This window comes from Gouania willdenowi, chromosome 12 (assembly GCF_900634775.1).
Source record: "Gouania willdenowi chromosome 12, fGouWil2.1, whole genome shotgun sequence".
NCBI classification, from domain to species: Eukaryota; Metazoa; Chordata; class Actinopteri; order Blenniiformes; family Gobiesocidae; genus Gouania; species Gouania willdenowi.
Window position 1 is genome coordinate 4,249,323 of NC_041055.1, and position 25,293 is coordinate 4,274,615.

The window sequence follows — 25,293 nt, forward strand, 5'->3', positions numbered from 1 at the left end:
AACTAAAATGAGTTTGACGCCCCTGGTCTAATGTAACAACAGGGAGACGTTTAATGAATCTGATGTTTTCCTACAGTTTTTTGTTATTCTTAGTCCTTTGGTTTGATCCGTGTTGGATCAAAGCAGGACAGACAGAGATGTGACTGGAGGAATTAAAGTGGTCACATCAACACATTTCACTCTGATGGTTTTATGTATCATTTAGCTTTTGGTCAATTGTACGATTAAGGTGGTTGTGACCTTTATCTTAATCAGACCATCTTGTATTGAGCTGGTCTCTTCATCACGTCTTAATAAATGACTTTTTGTTTTTGCCTTTTGATCAAATCCTTGTTAGTTTTTTTTATGAGATTATTAAAGCTGCTGGAGACGATTCCTAACATATTTTAAACTGTAGCTTCATTACTGATGCCATTTGACTCCAATGGCAGATGTAGATATTGTCTTAATGTGGTAGAACAACATATCACATGGAAAACTAGCCTTTTTTTTTGGCTAACTCTGGCTCACTTACAGCATTATGGTTATTAATGTGCGTTGTCCCTTTTAAATAATCAATAAACATAATGAACGAACCTTTCGTCTCAAATCTGTCACGAAATGTTTCTGCTTGCGTGACATCATTGCATAATTCTACAACAGGGGTTTTTCAAAATGTGGTAGACCTCAGAAATACGTGGATACAGGCTGTCAGACACTTTCCCTCTTTCTTCTTCTCCTTTTTGTTGTTTACCACAATTTCTTCTGGTTTATTTATTTTTCATGCATGCCGCATCTCCCCTGCGCCCCATTCTACACATTCTACACATTTGAGTAAATTCTCCCATTTGTAGGAGGAAATACCTTTGATTTCTAGATCAATGAGGCCGACGGTTTGTCTATATCTGTATTTTATAATAGTTCTCAACCTCAGCAGCTTTAAAAACAAAGTCAAAACTGAATCCTTTGCTCTGTCTTTATATTGCGATATTTCACCGCGCAATTATCAAATCGATCCAACAAAAAACGATTTCATTGCGCCAACATATGCATAGCACGTAAACTGCCAGTCACTAGGACCTTGTTAAACTACCTCAATACATTTTAGATGGAAATTGACTGCACTTTATTTTCATAAAACATACTGAACCCTTTTATAGATGTATGTCAGAGGATCCCAAACTTTTTCAGGTCGTGACCACCTTGTCGTGTGTTTGTTTTTGATCATTTTTAATAAAGTGTGTTAAAAATGCAGAGTAGTCAGGATTGGTGCACAAAGTGACAAGTGCACGACCTCATATATGTTTCAGCTGCATTTTATATGAACTAGACTTTTATTTGAGAATGTTTAAGTATATATGATTGGATACAGTTATTCGACATTTATTTGAAAAATAATAATTAAAAAGAAATTTTAGTAAGTTTTTTACTTTTACCAATTACTAAACATTCCAGGGGACCCCACGTGGGTCCCGACCTCAAGGTTGAAAAACACTGATATATGTGGTTACTTTCTTTTAAAGAATTTAAGAACTAAACAGAATCAGAGTCTGTTGTAGAAGCAACAGTTTAACTTTTTGAAAAATGTAATGTACTTGAATTACAGTTATTTACCATTTACTTATTTGAAGTTTGAAAAAAAAATGAAATAAATTGTTTTTCATACCATTTTATATTTGTAAAGGTGAAATTTGTAACTAGTGATATCATGATATATTGCCATGTAATTGTATTGTTCAGTATCGGAATATATCGTATTGTGACATGTAAATCGTGAATCTTATCATATTGTCAGATTCATGGCAATACACACCCCAAGAGTGCATATGTGTGTGTGTGTGTGTGTGTGTGTATTGTTGTGAAAAAGTAACAGAAATAACAGGTGAAACGTAACACAAAGGTCTTCTTTATTCCACCAATCACAGCAGCTTCTGACTGAGTTTAGCATCACTCAGCTAAATGACCTTTGACCTTTGTTTGTAGAATGTGCTTAAAGTGGATACAATGTGTTTTAAGGTCAGTTCTTTTTGTGGCTCTGATCCGACGACGTTTGTAAGTCCAGACGTTGGTTCAAGTTGAGTTTGGTTTAACAAAAAAATAAAAAAAATCAAATGTGGAAAGGAAACAAAGACGATTCTTCAGCTCAAACATCATCTGAGACGTGTTAAACGTACGGTTTCTACCTGAATGAAGTCACTTCAACGTAAAGTTTAATTCCTTCAATGGACTGCACAGCAGCCCGAGAGGCTCCGCCCACTAAAACAGGTTCAAAGTAAAGACGTAACACAGGAAGTCTCTGTGGCTCCTCCCACAGCTTCTATAGCTTCATGTGAAAAAGTGACGACGTGTAAACGACACACGAAGGCCTCCAGCGAGCGTCTCACACACGCCTACGGCCACAAAGTGCTGCTGTGAGCAGAAATCCATCATTCCATAAATTAAAAATAAACGTAGTGACATCAGAGGCCGGCTCCGACACAGGAAACGCTCCTCGAGAGTGGGCGGAGTCTGCGCTGACATCACTTGGGTGGGGCGGTCCAAATGGGCAGAGGGTGTGCCTCGGTGTTAAAGACAAACTTGTCCAGGCTGAGCAGCTCCGAGTCGTCAGAAAACAACAGGAACAGGTATTTGAGCGTCTCCCCCAGGAAAAAGCTCTCCATCTTGTCCCTGGGAGCCGGGTTGTTGGGCTCACGCACGTTGTTGATGGACGTGAAACCGCCACTGGAAACCTGCCAGTGCCACAGTGTGGTCAGGACTCACACCCACAGCAACACCAGTACCAAAATACTAAGGTTGGTCTGTTCAAAATCAAACTCATAAAGAATTCAACACTGCATTGTAAAAATGACCTATTTCTTTTATTAAATACTTGGGATTTTTCAGCTCTGATCTTTTTTTTATGCCATGTCTATGTAAATTTCCATGGGAACTTAAGCTCTGGAATATTCAAAAATATGAACTTTTCATGGTAATTATTTATAGAAATTTATGGACGTGTATTTCCTTTGCTTGAAAAATAAAAAAATAATCATTTTTATCATCGTGTTCAAGCAATTTCTTTTTCCTTCTGTTTTTCTGAGTAATTTCTTCCAGTTTTTTGTGCTAATTATATATATATATATATACAGTCAAGCCCTAAATGACTCATACCCCTGGCACCCCAGCTTTTATTTACATTTGAACAAAAAGTGGCATGTCCAAAATTATTCATACCCTTCTCAATAATTAATAGAAAAACTCTTTATTGGTTATTACAGTAATCAAACGCTTTTTATAATTGTTGACCAGCTTTTTGCATGTGTCCACTGGTATTTTTGTCCATTCATCTTTAGTGATGCGTTCCAACTCTTTCAGGTTGGAGGGTCTTCTTGCCATCACCCTGATCTTCAGCTTCCTCCACAGATTATCAATTAGATTCAGGTCAGGACTCTGGCTGGGCCACTGGAACACATTGATGTTTTTGTCCACTATCCATTTCTTCACCACTTTTGCTGTATGTTTTGGTCGTCGTCATGCTGAAATGTCCACTGGTGGCCAAGGCCAAGTTTTGTACCTGATGTTGTTGTTGAGAATCTTGATGTATTGCTCTTTTTTCATGATGTAATTTACTGTGATAAGGTTCCCTGGTCCATTGGCTGAAAAACACCCCCAGAGCATTAGGTTTCCACCACTATATTTGACAGTGGAGACAGTGTTGTTAGGGTTGAAGGCTTCTCCTTTTCTGCACCAAATGAAGGATACATCATTGTGGCCAAACAATTACATTTTTGTTTCATCTGACCAGAAGTCATCTTCTTTGTCCAGATGAGCTTTTGCAGACTCCAAACGGGCTTTTATGTGCCTTATCTGGAGAAGTGGTGTCCTCCTTGGTCTGCGTCCATGACACTCAGTAGTAGCAGAGCCCAGATTCACCAGAACGGCCTTGATGGTGATCACTTTCAGCTTCCGACCACGTCCGCTGAGATTTTCCACAGTGTGTTTAATAATACTTTGCAATGTAGCCAATGGAACTTGAAAACATTTGGATATGGCCTTATAGACCTTTCCTGATTTGTGAGCAGCCACAATGTACAGCTGCAGGTCCTCACTGAGCTCCTTTGTCTTCTTAGCCATGACTGTCCACAAACCAACTGCAGAGAGCTGCTGTTTTTCACCTGTTGAGTTGATTAAACAGCTGTTTTCCAATGAATCAGGGTCATTAGGATGCTTTAGAACAGCTTGAACTGTTTGGAATGGTGTGGAACTTTGGATTTTCCCATACACTGACAATTTGCAAAGGGTATGAATAATTTTGGACATGCCACTTTTTGTTCAAATGTAAATAAAAGCCAGGATTTTTTTTTTCCACAACGTCTCTTGTACATTGTCTTATTATCTTCTGGGAGACACCTGTGTCATTTTCAATCAAGAAAAAACTAATGTAATATAAATGTAACTTTAATGTAACTTAAATGTGGGCGCCGCAAAAGGCTGCCCCGGTGTGTTGATGTGTCTTCTTCACTGCAACTACCAAGTCAAATTCCTCGTATTGTTCTAAACTGTACCTGGTCAATAAAGCTGATTCTGATTCTGATTCTGATTCTTTAAGTCAAAATATGCCAGGGGTATGAATCATTTCGGGCTTGACTGTGTGTGTGTGTGTGTGTGTGTATATATATATATATATATATATATAAAAAAAATAAAAACTTTCTGAGCTTAGAGGGCATTTCAAACAACAGATGCATTTATTTCTTTATTAATAGCCATCTTGGTCGGCTTGTTTATTTTGATAATAATGAACTTGTTTAATACATAGGGCAATAGTTCTATCTTTAAGCCATAATATGAATCTATGGACGTTCAGAAGGAAAGTTCATTCAGATCTGAGGGACAAAGCCACGTTTCTCCAGGATCAGTTGGACAGATATGGTTTGTTCCATGGATAGAACATCATGCATTTGAAGTGCACTGAGATACAAGCAGGAGAACTGCTGAAAATACTGGATCTGAACGGCGTGCAGCAAAGAACCGCCATAGGATGGATGTTCTCACGAGATCCAAGTATCTCGATTATTTAGAAAAAAGACACCAAACCAAAATAAATTATTATTCAGAAAATTTTTTTTTTTTTTTCAAGTGAATGCAATAAGCTTCTGTAGGAATTATACGGAAATAGGGAGTCATTTTAAATAACTCCATCATATACAAACATAAGTTGGAAAATTTCCATTAAAATGAATGGGGGTCAAAGTCGAAAGCACATTTCTATGTTATTTCTGTGAGTTTTGAAGAAGAAAAATCACAATTTTGACCTTTGTCCAATAAAGGTAACAACAAGATAAGCAATTTTGTTGAAATTTTGTTGCAATGGGGGGACGTGGAAACGATTTATTCTCCAAAGGGGGACGCAACAGATAAAAGTTTTGGGAACCACTGATGTAAAATATCAACATCACGCTGGGTAATTATATGAAGAAATTCACAAGAAAAGTTTAGATTTTTGAATATTGACAACATTTCGAAGCTTAAGTTCCTGTGGAAAATGACTGGGAATTTCCTGCACCTTTGCATTCCTAATGGGCTTTTGGAATTGTAAAGGAGAATGAATTGTTTATATTTTGAGGCTACAGGTGAAGATTAAACATTCTTTAAAGAGTCAATTTTCAGGAGCGATACACTTTAATGTTGATGTTTTTAGTTATTATTCCCATCATTGTGTTACATGTGGTTCATGTGTCAGCAGGAGAATCAAACCCATGTGGGATACTTTAGCAATCATAGCGTTCCCTTACTCTCAGAAAAATAATCAAAAATCAGGTTTCTGATTAACTGTACATACCTTAGTGAACCTGTTGAAGCTCTGCAGGATGTCCCAGCCCCAGTCCCTGTACTTTGAGTCCTTGGTGAATCTGTACATGTAGAACAGACTCTCCACCGTCTCTGGACGCAGCAGGTTGTGTCTGTCTGCAGGCTGAGGGGGAAAAGATGCACAAAAACATGTGAAACAGACTAACTCACAGCTCATCTCGTTCTTACAGCTCTGACTTCTACACTTTCTATTCACTATATTCTACAATTTGTGACAAAAGCTAATTAGGAACATCATAGACATTGATCATTTAGATTGAGCTCCATTTCTGACTTGATAAAGGCAACATATTCAAATTAAAGTCAGATTTATAGAACTGTTGGACAGATGTCTAGATGTCTATACATCTATGTCATTTACATGCATGATATCTATCATTCTACATCTATCAACAAGCATCTACCTTCATACAAGCATCTATATCTGCATGCACATTTACACATATTCCTGAATGTCTATCATCCTAGACCTAGATCTATCTTCATGTCCCTCTATCTATCCTTCTGCATCCAACTTCATGTCCATCTATACCTCTACATCTATCTTTAAGCCTGTATATCTATTCATCTACATCTACAGTATTTTTATGCCCATCTTCCTATACCTTTAAATCTATCTACGTTATGTGGCTGTCTATCTTAGATCTATCTTCATGTCCCTCTAAATCTGTCTATCATTCTATATCCATCATATCCATGTCTATCTATCCATGTCTATGGTCATGCTAGTCTCTAGATGTTTAGATGTCTATGTCCCACCTTAACGATGACGTCCTTGCTATCAGAGGCGATCAGACTAAAGTGAGCGATCTCAGGACTCAGACCCGTCTCCATCTGTTGATACATCTGATGACACGTCTCCATCAGCCTCACAGCCAGCTCCATGTGGTCGGGGGGGAGGCCGTTGTGGGCCCCCAGGGCCAGAGTTCCTGGTAGGAAACACACCAGGTGATCCTGGAGGAGGGGGGGGACATCAGTGAGTTGCAGTGTGAGCTACAGAGTGTGTGTGTGTGTGTGTGGGGGGGGGGTATGTTTACCATCTTAGGGCTAAAGCGGCTGTGGGAGAGCTCCCCCACAAAGGTCAGCCTGCTGGGCCCCGTCTGTCTGACCAGGTGCTTCTTCACCCCCTCCACGGCCTGAAGGTAGTCCTCTAACAGACTGATACACAACACACACACATATAAACACAAAAAGTAGGAACAATGTGTTTAAACTGGCAAATAATGGGCATGACAAATCATAAATGTGTTTAAATTGGCAAAAATAAGCATGAAATATGGTGAAAAGAAGTTAAAAGTGACAATAATGGCTCAACATACTGTATGTGACATTAAGTGAAAAAGTGGTAGAATGTGTTTATAAGTGATGAAAATATGTTGAAAGTAGAAAAAATGTGCAAAAAAGCCATTGAAATGTAATGGAAAAGTGGCAGAAATGGGAGTAATGTAGCAAAAATACATTAAAAGGAGCAAAAATATGGCAAGAAAAAGTGATGAAAATAGGTTCAAATATGACGTTTGGTGTAGTTGCAGAAAAAAGGTAAAAACAACAAAAAAATGGGCTCAAATTGTTTTAATCAGAAATAAAATGGTTTAAAAGTGACCCAATATCGTGGAAAAGGTGTTGAAATGGGATTTTAAAAATTGGTTAAATGTTGCAAATTACAGTGGCAAAAACTGACAGACAAAGTGGAAAAAGGGTTCAATTTTGTCAATATTAGAAGAATTAGTTTGAACTGGCAAATAATGGGCCAGACAAAAGGTGAATGTGGTTAAATTGGCAAAAATAAGCATGAAATATGGTGAAAAGAGGTTAAAAGTGACAATAATGGGTCAACATACGTGACATTAGGTGTAAAAGTGGTGAAAAGGGTTTAAAAGTGCTGAAAATGTGCAGAAAAGGCATATATATTTGATGGAGAAGTGGCAAAAATGGGAGTAATGTAGAAAAACTACATTAAAAGGAGCAAAAATATGGCAAGAAAAAGTGATGAAAATAGGTTAAAATATGGCAAGTTAGGTGTAGTTGCAGAAAAAAAAGGTAAAAACAAGCAAAAATTGGATCAAATTGTTAAAAAAAAAATTCTTAGTTTCTTGAAGGCATCTGGTGACCCCCTCCCAGTGTCCCATGACCCCAACGTTGAGAACCCTTACTCGTCGTCCGTCTTGCCTCCTTGGATCCACTGTTTGAGCAGATACTCATAGTAACTGTCTGCTCTGGCTCCCAGTGTGAACACTCCTCCTTTGTGGGAGAACTGGCCACTGTTGGTGTTGATGAACATGGGAACCAGGCCGTCGTGTTTACCTGGCAGCTTGTGGACCAGTTGGCTCACCTGGTTCACCACCTCCTGAAAACACGAGGAAAAACAGTTTCACACTTTGATGAGATCTTCACTTTATGCCAAGTTATTTAAGTTCCTGTCAGACTGGAGTGAAGCTCCTGAGGCTGAATCTCATCAAGTGACACCGTGATGGATGGGAGGCGATGTGAGGACGTGAGGAGGTCTCTAACCTGGTATTGAGGATCGTGGGTGAGGCGACTCAGCTCTCTGAACTCTAACTGGATACTGGTGACCTCAGCCAGCGTGCTGTCACTGGTCCACCTGGGGGGGTGGGCCGTCCCCTTCCCGATGTTCACGTCAGAGAACGGGATCTTTGAGGGTGTTTTGAAGGCTGGCATCAACCTGGACCCCAGGTCTTTCTTTGGAACAGGAAAGAGTTTCATTTACATTGCGTTGAAATGATTGAAGAACCTTCATTACTCAGATGCACATAGACACGCTTGTCCACTTTGGGGTCGTGACATTTCATTTTTTAAATTTTAAATAAAAACATTTAGAATTTTATTTCTTATTTATCTATTTTGCACAACGTCATCAAAAACAAACAAACGACTCCAAAAACACACAAACTAAGTTTAAAAACACAACATGACAAAAAACACACAAAACGAGAGAAAAAAACCACACAAAATGACTTTAAAAACACAAAAAATTACACAAAAAAATGCACACAACCTGAATCTAAAAACACACAACTAAGTTTAAAAACACAACATGACTCCAAAAACACACAAAATGAGAAAAAAGACACACAAAATGACTTTAAAAAACACAGAAACAGAAACAGAAACAGACTCTAAAACAGACTCTAGAAACAGACTCTATAAAAAGCCCAGATATTGAAACATAAAGTGTGGATTGTGTGATCTGAGCAGCATCTGAGATCAAAGTGTGACAGAATATGTTTGATGTTGTGTGAACTCACAGCTTTCTCCAGGAAGATCTGATCTCCTGTCAGGTTGTAGGTGCTCAGCAGACCTCCCAGAACACGGATGGTGGTTTCAAACAGGTTCACGTCCACGCTCTTATCAAAGGAAAGATCTTTCTCCACCCACGCCTTCGCCTCGGTAAACTCTAGAAGGAAGAGAGGCAAACATTTCCACTGCTTAACGTAGAGGTTCCCAACCTTTTTTGGATCGCGACCCCATTTTGAGATCAAGAATGTCTGGCGACCCTAAAGACAGAATTACTTTTTGATCATGTTTGTTTTATACTGTAATATAACGTAACTTCATTTCAGACACACGATTTGTCCATAGATAATAATAAAAAGTATGATTTTACGGTGTAAAATGGATAAGAAAGCCCTGAAGCTGCATAACTAGTAGAACATGATGACACAGAAGAACTTGTGTGAAAAAGAGGAGGAGCCTGTCTGTTGTTTGGTCAGCAGAACACATTGGATGCAGAGCGGAGGTGGAGAGTTAGTTCAACATCAGGTAAATCACTACAACATTTGTTCTGTTTGGAAGAGACCAAACGTATCGTTAGCCTCTCTGCTAACTAGCCTGATGCTAGTGTGCATGCACTGCACACAGATGTGTTTGTTTGCACGTGCATGCGTGTTTGTGTGCGCGCTCGCCCCAGTGTTTGTGTGATTTGCGTGTGCACGTGTATGTTTGTGTGAGAACAGACCATCCTCAGTCAATATACTGCAGTATTTCCTTTATCAGCAGGATGTGCAGGTGTGTTCTAAAATCAAGAAAATCATACAATTCAATCTTTTTATATTAGACATTTTTATTTAATATTATTTAATCATGCACTACTTTTGTTTTTAATTCTTTGCTTGATTGATTAAGCTACGTCACAGAAGTGCTGTGTTTAGGGTTGAATGTTAAAATAAGGTGAATAAAATAAATAAGGGACATCCTGGATCTCTTCTTTATATTTTTAATGTGTTATAGAAGTATCGGAATCGGGACTCGGTATCAGCCAATTCTCAAAAATCAAAGGACTCGGGCTCGGGGGCAAATAAAACCTGATGGGGACATCCCTAATAAATAACGTAGCTTACAATAAAATTCATGTACGACTAAAATGCCAGTGTTTCCAGAGGCCAGACGTATATCTATAACAGCTTCTCTTAGGACTGGTATCATCATATTTTGAGACTTGTCCAAACGAGACATGAACTTAAATATGAATTGTCTTAACAAGGCTCCACAGGTGGAAACACCAGAGATCACAACAAGCTGATTGGCACTGTGTGGACACGAAGGAGGAGGAGCCTCATGGCATCATTGTAGGCTACAGTGAGTCTCTACAGGCTACTGGTCTTATAATGCAACCATAGATGTGCTGTGTACATAGGAGTACAGTAGGATCTAAATAAAAAAAACATTTAACACATGCTAACACATGCTTAAACATGCATACACTGTCTGTACAGATCTATGTCATCACTCAGGTCATCAGTTATGACAACCCGTCTTACAAATATTCAACAATTTAGACAAATCATCCATATAGACATTAAAAAAAAAGAGAATTCCGCCCTGCCGCACTCCATTTAGGACATTTCACTTGCATTGTTTGATTTACATACCAGAAAATTAATATACAAATAATGTGTTTAGGAACACCTCTACAGAGCAATTTCATAAATAGTTTTTTGTGATTAATTCTATCAAATGCTTTTGATGCATCAATAATGCAAAGAAATACAGAGGAATTCCTGCTCACATAATTTGCAATAATTTATTTCAATGCATAAACACACATATCTATGGCATGGTCTCTTTTATTGGTCATTGATACGAATACTTCCAACCTGTTAAACAAAACCCAATTAAATACTTTAGAGAGAATGTTTGCATGAGCAATCAGTTGATAGTTATCCACGCTGTTCAACTTAGCACTCAGTAGGGCACTATCAAATTATAAAATATAAGTTGTATTTTCTCCCAAATTCCGTTTTTTCCACTTGAATTTTTTCAATTCTGTTTTTTTAGAAATATTTATAATTTTTTAAAGAAAATATTAGTTTTTAACTCCTGTGAAGAACTTAAATAAATACTAACACATAAAAAAACCCTGCATAATTAAACAAAAATGCACGCCAAAAATAAAGTAAGATACAATTAAAAGGTAGATATAAATTGTCGTGACATGGATTATTCTTACTGCTCCTTTTTAATTATTTTTATGTCATATAAAGATGTATGAGAACTGCATTAATGTCACCTGATTTCCTCTCAGGGATCAATGGTTTACTGAATCTGATCACGTTTATTGATTAAGTTTTGATCAACTTAGTTTAAATTAACCTGATTTAAATGATCCTATCTTCTGTAGCTCTGATGAGAAGTTGTTAGAATGTAACATTCCAATAACGTTGCTCCAACGGACTTTTATTTTGTAAACCGGAGGTTCCCACTGAAACGGTTGTACTTGAGGTAGCTTGCTGACTGTGAATGTGTAGCTACGAGGCTGGAATAAAAAGAACTAAATTACAACACAGACTGAGTTATTCTTAGTTAACCAGACATAACAGTTCAAACACTGAGCAGGGGAAAATGATTAAAGCTGATCACGTTCTCACAACGGGCAGAGCTTTATAGACACAGCAAAGTTAAACGGGCACTGAAGTCTCTGTATTTAGGAGTCAGTGATGATTTGCGTTGTTTTTAGACTGTGTTTGTGGTGATTTAAGATGCGTTTAATGCAACCAGGACAGGAGGGGGGAGGAGGGTGGTGCTACTAATAAGCGGCCCCCGGAAACATTTCCCCATAAAAAAACCTTCTTTGCCCCACAGTGACGGCCTGTAATGCCGATTTTGTCCATTTCCGTGTTCAACCGTTTTCACTGGTCGATTCCGTGATTCTGTTAACGCGGATTTTATAGGTCCCTTTAGCAGCCTTGTCCTTTATTACTGGTACTAATATAACATGTGTTACAGAGTCAGGTAATGCTTAAGAAAACCAGTTAGACACGTAGACAGCAGCACATATAACTACTGGTATATTTCAGAAGCTCAGCAGATATGATCTAATCAATAAGCTTTGTTACTTAACAGCTTTGTGATGGCCTCGCATATTTCAGATGCACTTATTAGTGTCATTTCAGTTGGTTCACTATGACCTACTGTATATTAAATCTATCACTCTTGACACAGTTGAATAAATTAAAATAATGCTATTTTGTCTGGACCACATACACCCTCTACTGTATGTTAGATGATATTTGAAGTTATTCATAGTTTTAATCTCTCTCCAGAATTCATTATTATTGCAGCTTCTCAGCCAGACAGTCAGCCAGCATTGTATTTTCATTGTGCTTAACATAACGTAAAGCATGTTTAAACCTTGCATTAGCAAGCTTTATGTTTTCAAACACTTCGCCCTGTCTAGGCTTTCCAGCTGCTACGCAGTTTAAAAAGCTTTACAACGCTCTCATATAGTCACATCTCTGTGTAATGATCAGTATTATTACAATTTATAGCTTTACACAACAAAGAGCTCATTGAGAGATTAATCTCTCTTAAGAAGGAATTACTAACACAAATATAAACACAGAGTAGCCAGGATTAGTGACAAGTTGTGCCAGTTCAGATATTTAGAGATTTTTTCAACTGAATTTTGTTATTATATATAAAATATATAATATGTTATTATTATATATGTTATTAAAAACAATATTAATAATAACTAGTGAAAATATAGAATAAGTTGTGCCAGCTCAGATATTTTTTAACTGCAATTATTATTATGATTATTATAATTATTAATAACTAGCAAAAGTATAAAATACAGTTGTTAAGATTGTAAATGTAAAATGTATTTCTAATCAGTATTATTATTATTTTTCTTTTATCAATTACTAGACATTTCAAGGTCATTTACATTCCAGGCGACCCCGCATGGGGTCCAGATCCCAAGGTTGAAAAATATTTTTAAAGGAGAGTTAAAGGTTTTTGGCTTTTTAAGTCAACGACCATTAAACTTAAACACACTAAAGATTCATTTCTTCCTTTAAATGTTAAATTTAGATAAAACAATTAGAAGAAAATCACAGTTTAAAGATTACTAAGAACAGATATTGGTTTGAATTTAAACTAGTTTTTTTAAAGTTCTTAATGGTCTTCATCCCTGTTAGGATTGAGTCGTACTGGTATCGGACCAGTGGTGAGCGTTATGTATTGCAGGACCAACCTTCCTTCAGCCCTAGGATCCACATGGTATCCAGAGAGTCTATGAGGGTCAGACCCAGACCAAACCACTCCCCGTACGTCTTGGAGATGGGCTTGAGCTCGTCGTGACCCCAGGCATAGCTTTTATAGCCTTTCCACGCGTGCCTGAAGGCATCACGAACAGCCTCCAGTCGGTCTGGGCCCTCACTGGGGACTAGAAACAGGAAGTGTGGTCAAAGACTGGATCAGCTGGATCCACGATGTGAGGTAAAGAAACTTTAAATGTTCTGACCTTCCTCTGTTAGCTTAGCGGCTGCAGGAACGTCTTTCTCGTGTGCAGAGGGCGGAGCTTCTGTGGCCTGGTCTGCTTCAATCATGGCTCCTCTCCAACTGGAGAAGAAGAAGAAAGAGTTTGGGTTTATTAGACACACTGGATGAAAAATACAAACACCCAGGAAATAAGACAAGACACAAGATAGGGACACGACACGACAAAGGAACAAAACAAGACACGAGAAGATACAAAGAGCAGGAGATGAAAAGCAAAAGATCACTAAAGAAAGACAAAATAGGGACAAAGCATGAACACAAGACACAGGACAAAACACAAAGGGACACAGCAAAGATACCACAAGACATGAGATGACGAGCCATGACACGACACGACAAGACAATAATAATAATACATTTTATTTAAAAGTGCCTTTCAAAACATCCAAGGACACTGTACAGTGGAGTCATAAAAACAATAAAAACAGGAGCAACATCATATGACAAGACACAAAACAAACTAACAAGACGCAATACAAAGGGACACAACACGATAGGGACAAGACAAGACATGAGACAACAAGACTCGACATGAAACAAAATACAACAAGAGAAGGAAAAGACATGATAGACAGGACACAATACAAAAGGAGATAGGGGGCGGGACAGGAGACCACAAGCCACGACACGACACAAAACAAGGGACAAAACATGATATGACAAGACAAAAAACAAAGGGTCAAGACACGGCACAAGAGAAGGAAAAGACAGGATATAAAGGGCAGGAGACGAAAAGCAAAGAGACAAAAAGACACGATACAGTGAAGTCTCAGTGAACCTGCAGCGTAATGACTCTAAAATAGTATACCACCGCTAGGCAATCAGATTTAAAGTAAAGGTAAGTAAAGGTAAATCAAACAGGTATAGTCCGGTAGATGCGACTACTCTGGACCTACTACGTAGCCTGGAATTGTTACGCCAGCTACACCCAGCGGCCTATGAAGCAGCAGAGCTCCATACCAGCGGAGCCCCGTACCAGAGGTGTCCGCCAGTGGAGGAGACGTAAGCGGTGTGATTGGAAGAAGAAGCGGGTATGACGAGCGGGGCTAGCAACCAAGCTAAGTCTAAGTATTTTGTTTTCCTCGTCCAAACAGGCTGAATGATAAGGGGGTTCACCCTCAGCACCTGCATGTTTGTTCCATAGCAGAATGAACAGAGTAAACTAGAAACTATTTGTTCCGTTCTGTTTGGTTCAAGACTGAATGAAAATGGAACAGAATGAAACGGGGAGGCGGGGCCACTAGCATTTTTATTTACAAAGGTTACCTGTTAATGTACAACTATATATCTCTGTGCCTCAATGTTTAATATTCATTGCAAGTGCAATTTAGTTTTTTGTGAAAAACTTGATAAACCATTTTATTTATTGCTTTGGTTGTGTGTGGTTTTGTATTTGAGGTGTTTTTTTTTTCTTAACAGAAACAGGGTCTATTTTATTGTTTTTGTTTGTGATATTTATTAAAGTGCATTTTTTTCTAACAGAGACTGAGTCCATTTTATTTTAATTGTTTGTTTTATTTGTTTAAAATGTTTCAAAGTTCTTGACATTCCAATTACAATGGTAAAAAATACTAATGAGAAATACAAGTTCATTGCATTTGAAAAGGTGTACTTGCATTATGATGATATGTTATCATTACATTAGTAGTTAATTTGGTCTAAAAAAAATGTCGACAATAATATCGTTTATCAGCAATAATTGATGGGACAATATATCGTACAGCAACATCTGTTATCAACCCAGGCCTAACTGTCAGCACAGAGTCGGCCTGAGATCAGTGGATTTCTGGGAAAAAGAACAAAGATGTGAGTCACCTGACCACCTTGTTTTCTTCCTCTTCAGCCTCTTCCTGAACTATTTCTCTCTCATGTTTGTCTTTAACGAGTGGAAAGGAAGCGTTTGCTGCTTGTTCTCGATTTACAGGCAGAAGTTTGTCCAACAGAGTCTTCGTCTGTGGACAAACAAAGGCAGTAAAGAAGCATTCTCACAATAAAATAAAGAAAAATGAACTAAAAACTTTCAACTGAAGCTTGTACCTTGGATGGAGGTTTGGGTAGAACGAATACATCTGGTCTCCTGAGCTCTGTAGCAACATCTGCATCTGGAACCAGACGTGGACGGGCCACAGGAAACGGTGTTTTACCAAAGACAGGTCTCACCTCGGGAAGGACCAAGTCTAGATCTCTGTCGTTTAACTCCAGCCAGTCGCCCCTGTTGGACCAGTCTAACACACACACACGCACACACAACACATGCACACACACGCACGCACACGCGCACATGCACACATGCAGGTTTTCATCAGGGATGCTCGGATGTATTTATTCAGTTTTAATGTATGGGCTTCTTTACATTCTCTAACAGATTTTATTTTATTTTCATCTTCATAAAACACCAAAAAAAGAAAAATCCTTTTTAACTCTTTCTTTGAATAAAATAAAATAAAATAGAACTTTATTTGTCATTGTAACAAGAACAACAAAATTGCAAAACCTCTTCAAACACCAAGAATTTTAAATAGAAAAAATTATTTTTATGATATTTTATGTCATTTAAGGGGTCAGTTTTTCCATCATTATTCCATTTTCTATTCCAGAATATTTTTTTCTTTAAAAATAATCACATCTCGTGATATATTACAGAATTTGTATTTATTTAATTGGATGTTGTCATTGCTTATGGGAGTTTCATGTGTTTTTTTGGGTCATATTGTGATAATTTCATTAATATCAACAGGCATTTGGACTGTGTTATTAAGAGTATTCATTATTCTGCCTGTAATCACATTTATGTAGAAAAGAAGAAAATGTGTTAATAATAACATACACAAATAAAACATTTTGATTTCAAATAAAAATAAAAATCTAAAAAATAAAACAAATAAAACAACACAAAAACTCAAAAGGAAAAACCTGGTTAAAATTATTAAATAAAATAATAATACTTGAAGCCCCACAGGTGAAAGTTACGATAACAACAAATAAAGGAATTCCTACTTTTCTTAATAAATCTAAGAACATATTGAATTTGTAATGAAGTGTTAATAAAGGTTATGTACTGTACCTGTCCATGGCTCAGTGTAGTTAGAGTATGAGATCAGACCGATGATGAGGAGCAGAGCCAACAGGATGAGGATGAGGCTTCGCTGGAGACGAGAAAGCTGCTTCCATTTCTGAGAGCACATCAGGAACAGATTTTATTAATAATAATAAATTAATAAGTGCAGAGAAATGTTTGTAGAGGAGCGATGAAACCGTTTTAAAAGCTGAACCTACTCTGCACACGCTCAGCATCTGATCACATGTTTACATCATCTCAGCTGTGTGTGTGTGTGTGTGTGTGTGTGTGTGTGTGTGTGTGTGTGTGTGTGTGTGTGTGTGTGTGTGTGGTCACTCTGGGACCTGCAGCTCTCATTAACACTGTAGCAACACAGAGAAACTATTGAGCCATCTGTGTTCATTGTGTTAAACTATTTTAGTTGACTAAATCAATAACAGAATTACTAGATAATATTTCACCGCTGGTATAGGAAACAAACTAAACCTACTGTAATGTATGTGTATATGTAAAATATAAAACTTAACTTTATTTCAACACAACCGTGTCTTTATTTCAATACAAAAGCAGCACTGAATAACACAAACTGTCAAGTTTGAAAGGGTATCTTTCTGCCATAATAAAGCAAACAATAATGTGCAATAAGTATTCATTTACAACTCAATTTATGCAAAACAAAACAAATAGTGCAAATGTCAAAGATCATAAACCAAACAGAAAATAAGTCGGAGTTCACTCAAAACATACAGTTCTAATTGTTTTTAAATAGCAGGGATTCAACCTTTTAAATAATACATGAACAGCCATAAAATAGGCTGACCAGATGTTGATGCATTTCACGCACGAGTTGAAAGGATCCGCTTTGTGAAAAGATTAGGTAGTGACGGGTTGAGCCAATAAGAGCCGAGCAGAGGGTTAACAAACTCTGAGTCTATCCATAAACTCTGGGTCAACATACCCATCAATGGGAAACTCTGGGTGTCTGATTCCATTACAGATGGTATGAAGTGGGTCAATCAACCCTGAGTATGTAAACCTAGGGTTACTTACGTGCACGCGCGATAAAAAGGCATCATCAATGGATTGACGATTACACAAACTACCATGGTAACCACCCGGAAGAGAGTGATTTATTCACCCTGATGGTGAAATAAGCCGGTGTTTGAGGAATATGAGCCTGTTCTAAAGGAGTGTTCACACTGAACTATAGTGACTATAGTGGCTTAAATCACTTGTGATTAGCGGTAGTCGCGCTTTTTGGTCCCTTCATCACTTTATCATTTCAGTGACGTGACGAGAGGGGAATAATATGAATAAAATGTGTCTGAGGAGACGTGTCAGCAGCATAGGATGTCTGCATAGAGAGCCCTCCTGTTACACTGGATATTAAGACAGTGACTGCCGCTTGATATCAAATCATTTATATTGATTTTTAATGTAATATTATTGCCTGAATCATCTCAACGTCCAAAAAATGCGCCATAAAGGAAAAATACTGCAGCGGGACGCGAACCCGCAACCCATTGCTTTGAAAAGCAGTGTCATAATTCACTGCACCGTCATAACTTACTCTATAGGTCAACCTGTCTTCTCCTTTATATTATCCACAGGTTTGTATTCAGGGAACTTTACTACAGACGTCAGTAGATGTTTTAATGCAGTTCAACCTCTCAGTGTCTGTCACTTCATGATCTACATCCACAATGTTAGAAAGAAAACTACAGTTTACAAAACGTAGAGCAACACAACATTAGTAAACATACTCAGAGTTTAAACACCGTTTAGGGAAAAAGATCTACGCTTGTCATACTATTGTCGTCAGATCCGCTCATTGGTTACTCTGCGCGTGTTTGTCCCGCCCCCGCTCAGCCACCAGAACGTCTGTATGAATAATACAAAGAGATTAGGATGGATTGCAAAAAAATAGAAAAAAAACAGAAAGCGAGGATGGATTCCAGGCTGCATCTCTCACTGATTTTTGTCTCGTCCTTTATTCGTTGACGATAATGTCAATTTTTAGTTCTTTGGGTTTTTTTAGTTCTTGTTTTGTTTTCGTCCACAAAAATATATTTGAGATGAAAATAAGGACGAAAATATTTAGTCAACAAAATTAACACTGATCGACAAAAAAAAGATTTCTATGATGACAGTAGAGCTGGGCAATATATTGAGTTTCAAGATATATCGAGTTTTCTATTTTGGGGATAATGAAAATTACAATATTGCCTATAATGACATATATATATATATATATATATATATATATATATATATATATATATATAGTATGAAAATACTTCTTTTTGGAGTCGCTGCTTTCACTACTTCTCTATAAAAAGCACAGTTTGATGGATTACTGACTTTCCCCTAAACATCCACACTACAGAACTCACTCACACGTGCTGTCCCTTATTGGGGAAAAAGACTAAAGTGGCACATATCATGCAAATGTTTATTAATAAATCAGCCTGTGTGGCATTTTTTGTCAGCAAATTGAACCCAGAATTACCTTTCTGGTCAAACTTCATTTGAATGTTTTCATTTATTTATTTATATTGTACATCACCATTTTAAGACAGAATATTGAGATATGAGTTGTGGTCCATATCGCCCAGCTCTAGCGGACAGAGATAAAATGTATTTGTTTCAGGGTAACGACAACAGAAAATCACATTTCTATATTGTATTTAGAATCTGTTTCAGAATAATAATCTTTCCATTTTATCAGCGTTCCCTAATTAAGATGTAATCATTGACAAACTAAATGTCCTCAAATCAGGCCAAAATTGCATAATAGTGATTATTTAAGTTAAATCTTGTAAATAAGTGTATTTTTGGATCCTCGGAGGTGGAAAAAGTAACGTCCTAAGCTTTCGAGATCACGTGTGAAAGAGCAGTTTTACAGGATTTAATAGCGTAAGATTTCACGTTATATTTGACCATTTGTTTATTGCTCCACGTGGTCAAAACCAGGTGTGTAGCACAAAGCAGTATCTCTCCATAATGATGACACAGCAGCTTTAAAAACACATTTTCACCTTTAAAATCCAAGTAAGTCATTAGCTTTTATACGTGAAAGGTTCAAAACACTTGTGAAAGAAAACAAATCCTAATCAGGAATGACAACAGGAATGTATTCTCCACTGATTCTTCTAACCAAATAACTAGTTACTGTTGGTGGTATAAGTAACGACGTCTGAGGAGACAAACAGCAGCACCCTCTCATCACTTTATTCACAGTGACGTTCCCAGATCATCTCTAGACCAGTGATTTCCTGCCTTTTTAGTCCCGTCTAACCTCTTTTGTATTTTTGTTAAATCAGGTGTTCCCTCTCCCTATTTTTATTACGCTCCAGAAGCGTAGGCGGCGGGCGGAATCGCCTACTGCTTTCTTTCTGGCAGCTTTCTACTCGTTTAACATGTTCATAAATGATTCCGTACCCCTTTCGCATTTGATTAATGGATTTTTACATTTGTTTTTTTTGTGCAGGTAATGTTTCGTGGTCGTACATTACTGAATTTTATTCTTTTTATTTTTCTTTCTTTTTGGACAGATTGAAAAAAAAAACTATTTTTGACTACTGAACATTTACATTAGTTTTTTTATGCAGGCGTTTAGTGTTAGTTTTTGAGTTTTGATTTATTTATGAAACATGATGTTACTTGCATTATGAAACATGATGTTACTTGCATTATGAAACATGATGTTACTTGTTCCCTGTTGGTTGGTGGAATAAATAACCCCAAAAAAAGTTTGAGAACCCACTGCTCTAGGGGCACGCATACCCCAGGTTGTGGATCACTGCTCTAGTTTAACACACGGAGCGCTCACCCTCCAACAGGAGCGTCTGCGGTGTTTAGCGTTGTTGTAGCTGTGGCTGTAGCTGTTCCCCTCACTGAGCGTCAGAGAGATGAAGTCCTTCCTGGACGGTGGAAACATCCTGGAATCACAGGAATCTGCTTTAGATTCATCAACACTTTATTAACACCTTAGTGTGTGTTTAGTCACAGGTTACATATAACACACTTTTTATAGATTTATTTCATGTTTAATATTCACTGTTGGTCAACTTTTTCATTTCCGATATGATACCGATATTGCATCGTTGCGTATCGGCCGATACCGATATTGATTCGATATCAGCATGAATCATACATGCTTTTTTTTTCCTTTAATAAAAAAATAATTATTACTTATTTTGTAGTGTGGAATGTTAGAAAATGTTTTATAAAGTGATGTCATTCAAACAGAGAACAATAGTCAGAGAAAAACTGACCCATTTATTATCAACTAGTTGATACATTTCATGAAAAATTAATTGGGGGAAAACAAAATAAATAAACACAAAATCAAAAATTGCAGAATCTAGAAATTTTAATCCGATATCTGATATTCGTTTTCAGGCTAATATCGGATAGATATCCAATATCAATATCGAATCGGGACACCCCTAATTGAAATGGTTGAAACTAAGCTTTTTTAGTACAGTTGTGAATTTATCACCTTTTTTTTAATAATTAAGAAAACACTTATTAATACATCAGTAATAAATATACAGAAATAATATATATACGCATAAAAAGAACTGTCAGTGTCAATGCTATAGAAACAGTAAAATAGAGCAAATAAATAGATAAACAAATACTCATTACACACAGTTACTTATACATGTTTTACATAACCAATTAATAGTGATATAAAAAGATGTTAATACACATTGATATTTTATGACCATCTCCACTAGTGTGTGTGTGTGTGATATATAAATAAATAAATGTCTGTGTTATATATATATATATATATATAAATGTTTGTATTATATAAATAAATAAATGTCTGTGGTATATAAACAAATAAATGTCTTCGTTATATATATATATAAATGTGTGTTATATATATATACAGTATATATATAAATGTGTGTGTTATATATATACGTATATATAAATGTGTGTGTTATATATATACATATATATACAGTATATATATATAAATGTGTGTGTTACATATATACAGTATATATATATATATATAAATGTGTGTGTTATATATATATATACAGTATATATATAAATGTGTGTTTTATATGATATATATATATATAGAATGTGGTGTTTATATACAGTATATAATAGAAAGGTGTGTTTTTATATATAATATATAAAAATGTGTGTGTTATAGACAGTATATAATAAAGTGTGGTGTTTTTTATATATATATATATATATATATATATATATATATATATATATACAGTATTTATATAAATGTGTGTGTTATATACAGTATATATATAAATGTGTGTTTTATATATATATATATATATATAAATGTGTGTGTTATATACAGTATATATATAAATGTGTTGTTTTATATATATATATATATATATATATATATATATATATATATATATATATATATATATATATATATATATATATATAAATGTTGTGTTTATATATATATATATATATATACAGTATTTATATAAATGTGTGTGTACTATCAAACACAAACCGAGCAGCAGCTTCTTTCTCACCTGTTTTCCGGTTCTTCTGCTCTATGTCGTTCGGACGAGTCTCCGTTTGTCCTTCGGACGTTAAAAGCTCGTCTCCTCGGTGTCACTGAGCGGCTACATGGAGCTAAACCCCGCGGAGGAACGACTCAAACACACACATCAGAACCAGGAAAAGACCCGGAAAAATGTTTGCACAGCCGGAAACCAGCAGTGTATTAAGTCAGGACCCTCGGTTTAGGACCCTCGCCTTTACCCCACAACACCACCTAGTGGCCGGATGTCTGAACTGGAGGATTCAGGTCTAGGCAACCTGTGGCTCTTTGACTCTTTCACAATGGCTCCCTATAGCTTTAACAAAAATAAAAATAGAATAATGAATTATTTCATACAGATGGTATTGATGATTAATGACATTAATTTTAAATAAAATGATGGCAAAACAATGTGTTAACCTAAAAACCTTCCTACTTCCACATTCCTTACACCTGTGGCTAATGGTGAGTTTTAAATCCCTGCTAAGAAAACTACTAAGACTATTCTGGAAGAAAATAGATATTTTATTTGGGTGGGAAAAGATTTATTTAACTGTCAACATACCAGCTTACTACGCATGTGTCGACCGACAATGATCACGTGTTTTCAAATTCAAGTTATAAATTGTAGCCCTTCAAATCCATTCATTCATAAAATGATTCAATATTATTTTAATTGTCTATTATTTTATGCACTGAATTATCTTCATTAAGAAGGTATTGTTTTTGGCTCCGGAAGGACTTTAATCCAGGTGAGATTCAGCAAAAATGGTCCCTTGTAAAGGTTGCAGACCCCTGCTTTAGGACCATAAAATCTTCGCCAAAATTACATTTTTTAAACATATTTTTATTACTCTTGAAAATTGACATGCATTAGCACATGTGATCATGTAATCAATATTCAGTTATTCAGTTATTATATGTGTTGTGTCCAAATATAATCTATGCAAGCTGCTACTGTTTTATTTCACACTGTTAGAACTGTTATTGTATAGAATAATAAAATTAACAAATGAAAATACCACAAAACCAACATATTAAAACTACAAAACTTTGATCACACATGTATGGTAAGCCATTCAGGAAATGAAATATATATATGAAAGTCTGAATATATACATGAAAGTATATTTATTCATATATATGAAAGACTTAATATTTGTATATGAAAATCTCGGACGCCATCTTTGTAGTCATTTATATTGTTTGAGACAGAAGGAGAAAGACGGGCAGACACTGGTCATGTTCTCACACCTCTTCTGAATTTTGCACCTCGTTTCGTTTTTGTTTTATGTCCGGACCGGAAGCAGTCCAGTCACCAGATTATCTGGATACTATTTGGAGCGCAACACTGTTCGGTAAAGTTGGTAGATATTCACAGATTCAGAGTTCCAGCATCAATAACTCTAACAAAACATCATCGACACAAATTACGCCTCTGCCATTGGTGTGAGGTGGACAATATGATACAATATATAAATATATATATAAATATATTTCACTAACAATGTAACAATCATTTCACCAAACAATGTCATTATTTCATAAGCTGATTACAGCATAAAGGTAACACACTAAAACACACTATTGCACAAAACATTGACGGAGCAGATAGATTTTATATGATTTTATATAAATGATAAATTATTAACGCACTACGCCAGGTGCAATATTATTACATGGGGCGCTAATTATTTTGATGCTTTAATGACAATGCAATGGTCAGAAATTTTTTTTTTTTTTTTTAACACCTCCTCCATATTTTCACATTTTTTGAATAGTCTGCATCAGATATGAAAAGTCTGATTCTGCCCGTGTCCCTGAAGGCATCATGGCTCCCCCTCCTCTTTTCACAGCACATGGTGAGCCAGCCATAATGTACAGTAGATATGATTCATAACTAAAAAGATATGCTTATAGCCATCTATCTACAGACTAAAGTCCAGCTCATAAATCTGCGTTCTCAGTCTTTAGTTGTTGTTGTGAAAAAAAAAAGGTAGATCGATGGTTTTCCAGCTATGCAAAGGTTTTTTTTAAAAAAATGTTTTACTTGTAATCTTTTTTATTTGTTTACATACAATACATATACATTTTAAATCAATAATAGTCTCTGGTATTTGTTGGAGAAGTAAACAAAAAATTATTAATACAGACAAAAGGAAAAGGGAACATTCAAGGTAAAGGCAACTTAAAAGAGGGACATTTTGATTTATTTATACATTTTGGTTATTTTTTGGTATGTTTGATTAATTTAAGAGACTTGAAGTAGGTAGTGAACCAAATAATAAACACATTACACAAAGGAGTAGAGTCTCTCCATTTATAAGTATGAATTAAATATTTACCCATTAAAACAATATTCATAACATCAGAGATACGCGAGTCCAAATGATCCATGTAATAAATGATACAGGCACTTTAAAAAATGTGTTCTGTGACATCTTTGTCTCTTAGTGCCAGAACTCCACCCAGCGTTTGTTCTGAGACCTCAGCGCATCGTCAAATTCATGCACATCTCAGTTTGCATGAATGAAAAGGAGTTGGAATGAATAAAAACTTATCTAATCTTACCCCTTTCGTTTTTTTCTAGATTTCCTAACTTAAATGTTAACAAAGTTTCAATTTACTAACATTTTTGGAAAGGAGAAAAATAACCATGCTTTTATTTGTGTTTAACTCTGGAAATACTTACATTCTTAACTCAATACGAATATAAAAAAATACAAACCATAATATTATTTGGTATTTTATTGTGTAAAGATGCTTCTTCCTGCTCTGTGGGAATCGTTTTTTTTTTTTAATCTTTTATTATAACTTAAAGTAGTGTATTTTCTGTCATTTTTACAATTTCCTATGGCCTGGGTCAGATTGGAATTCTTGGTGGGCTGGTTTTGGCCTGCAGGCCGTGTGTTTAACACCATCTCTCTCCACTATGGCACCCAAAAACTCTCCTTTTTCTACTATAAAGCACAACGTTATAAAGTTAAGACAACATTATTATTTTAGTGTGCAGATGAAATGATGACAACACAGATGTCCAGCATGTCCT

At 36.2% G+C, this 25,293-nt stretch overlaps 1 protein-coding gene across 1 annotated transcript; it reads right to left on the reverse strand.

The window, feature by feature from the left end:
* Positions 1-1,869: 1,869 nt before the first annotated feature.
* LOC114473628 (endoplasmic reticulum mannosyl-oligosaccharide 1,2-alpha-mannosidase-like) lies at positions 1,870-22,416 on the reverse strand. The gene is made up of 14 exons (XM_028463380.1): positions 22,234-22,416; positions 20,523-20,631; positions 16,697-16,805; positions 15,670-15,857; positions 15,448-15,584; positions 13,595-13,692; positions 13,325-13,516; positions 9,096-9,244; positions 8,341-8,529; positions 7,983-8,176; positions 6,867-6,987; positions 6,589-6,783; positions 5,801-5,932; positions 1,870-2,708 (listed from the first exon to the last, which is right to left on the reverse strand). The coding sequence occupies exons 2-14, from the start codon at positions 20,628-20,630 to the stop codon at positions 2,499-2,501; spliced, it is 2,022 nt and encodes a 673-aa protein (XP_028319181.1). The 5' UTR covers position 20,631; positions 22,234-22,416; the 3' UTR covers positions 1,870-2,498.
* Between the last annotated feature and the right edge of the window lie 2,877 nt (positions 22,417-25,293).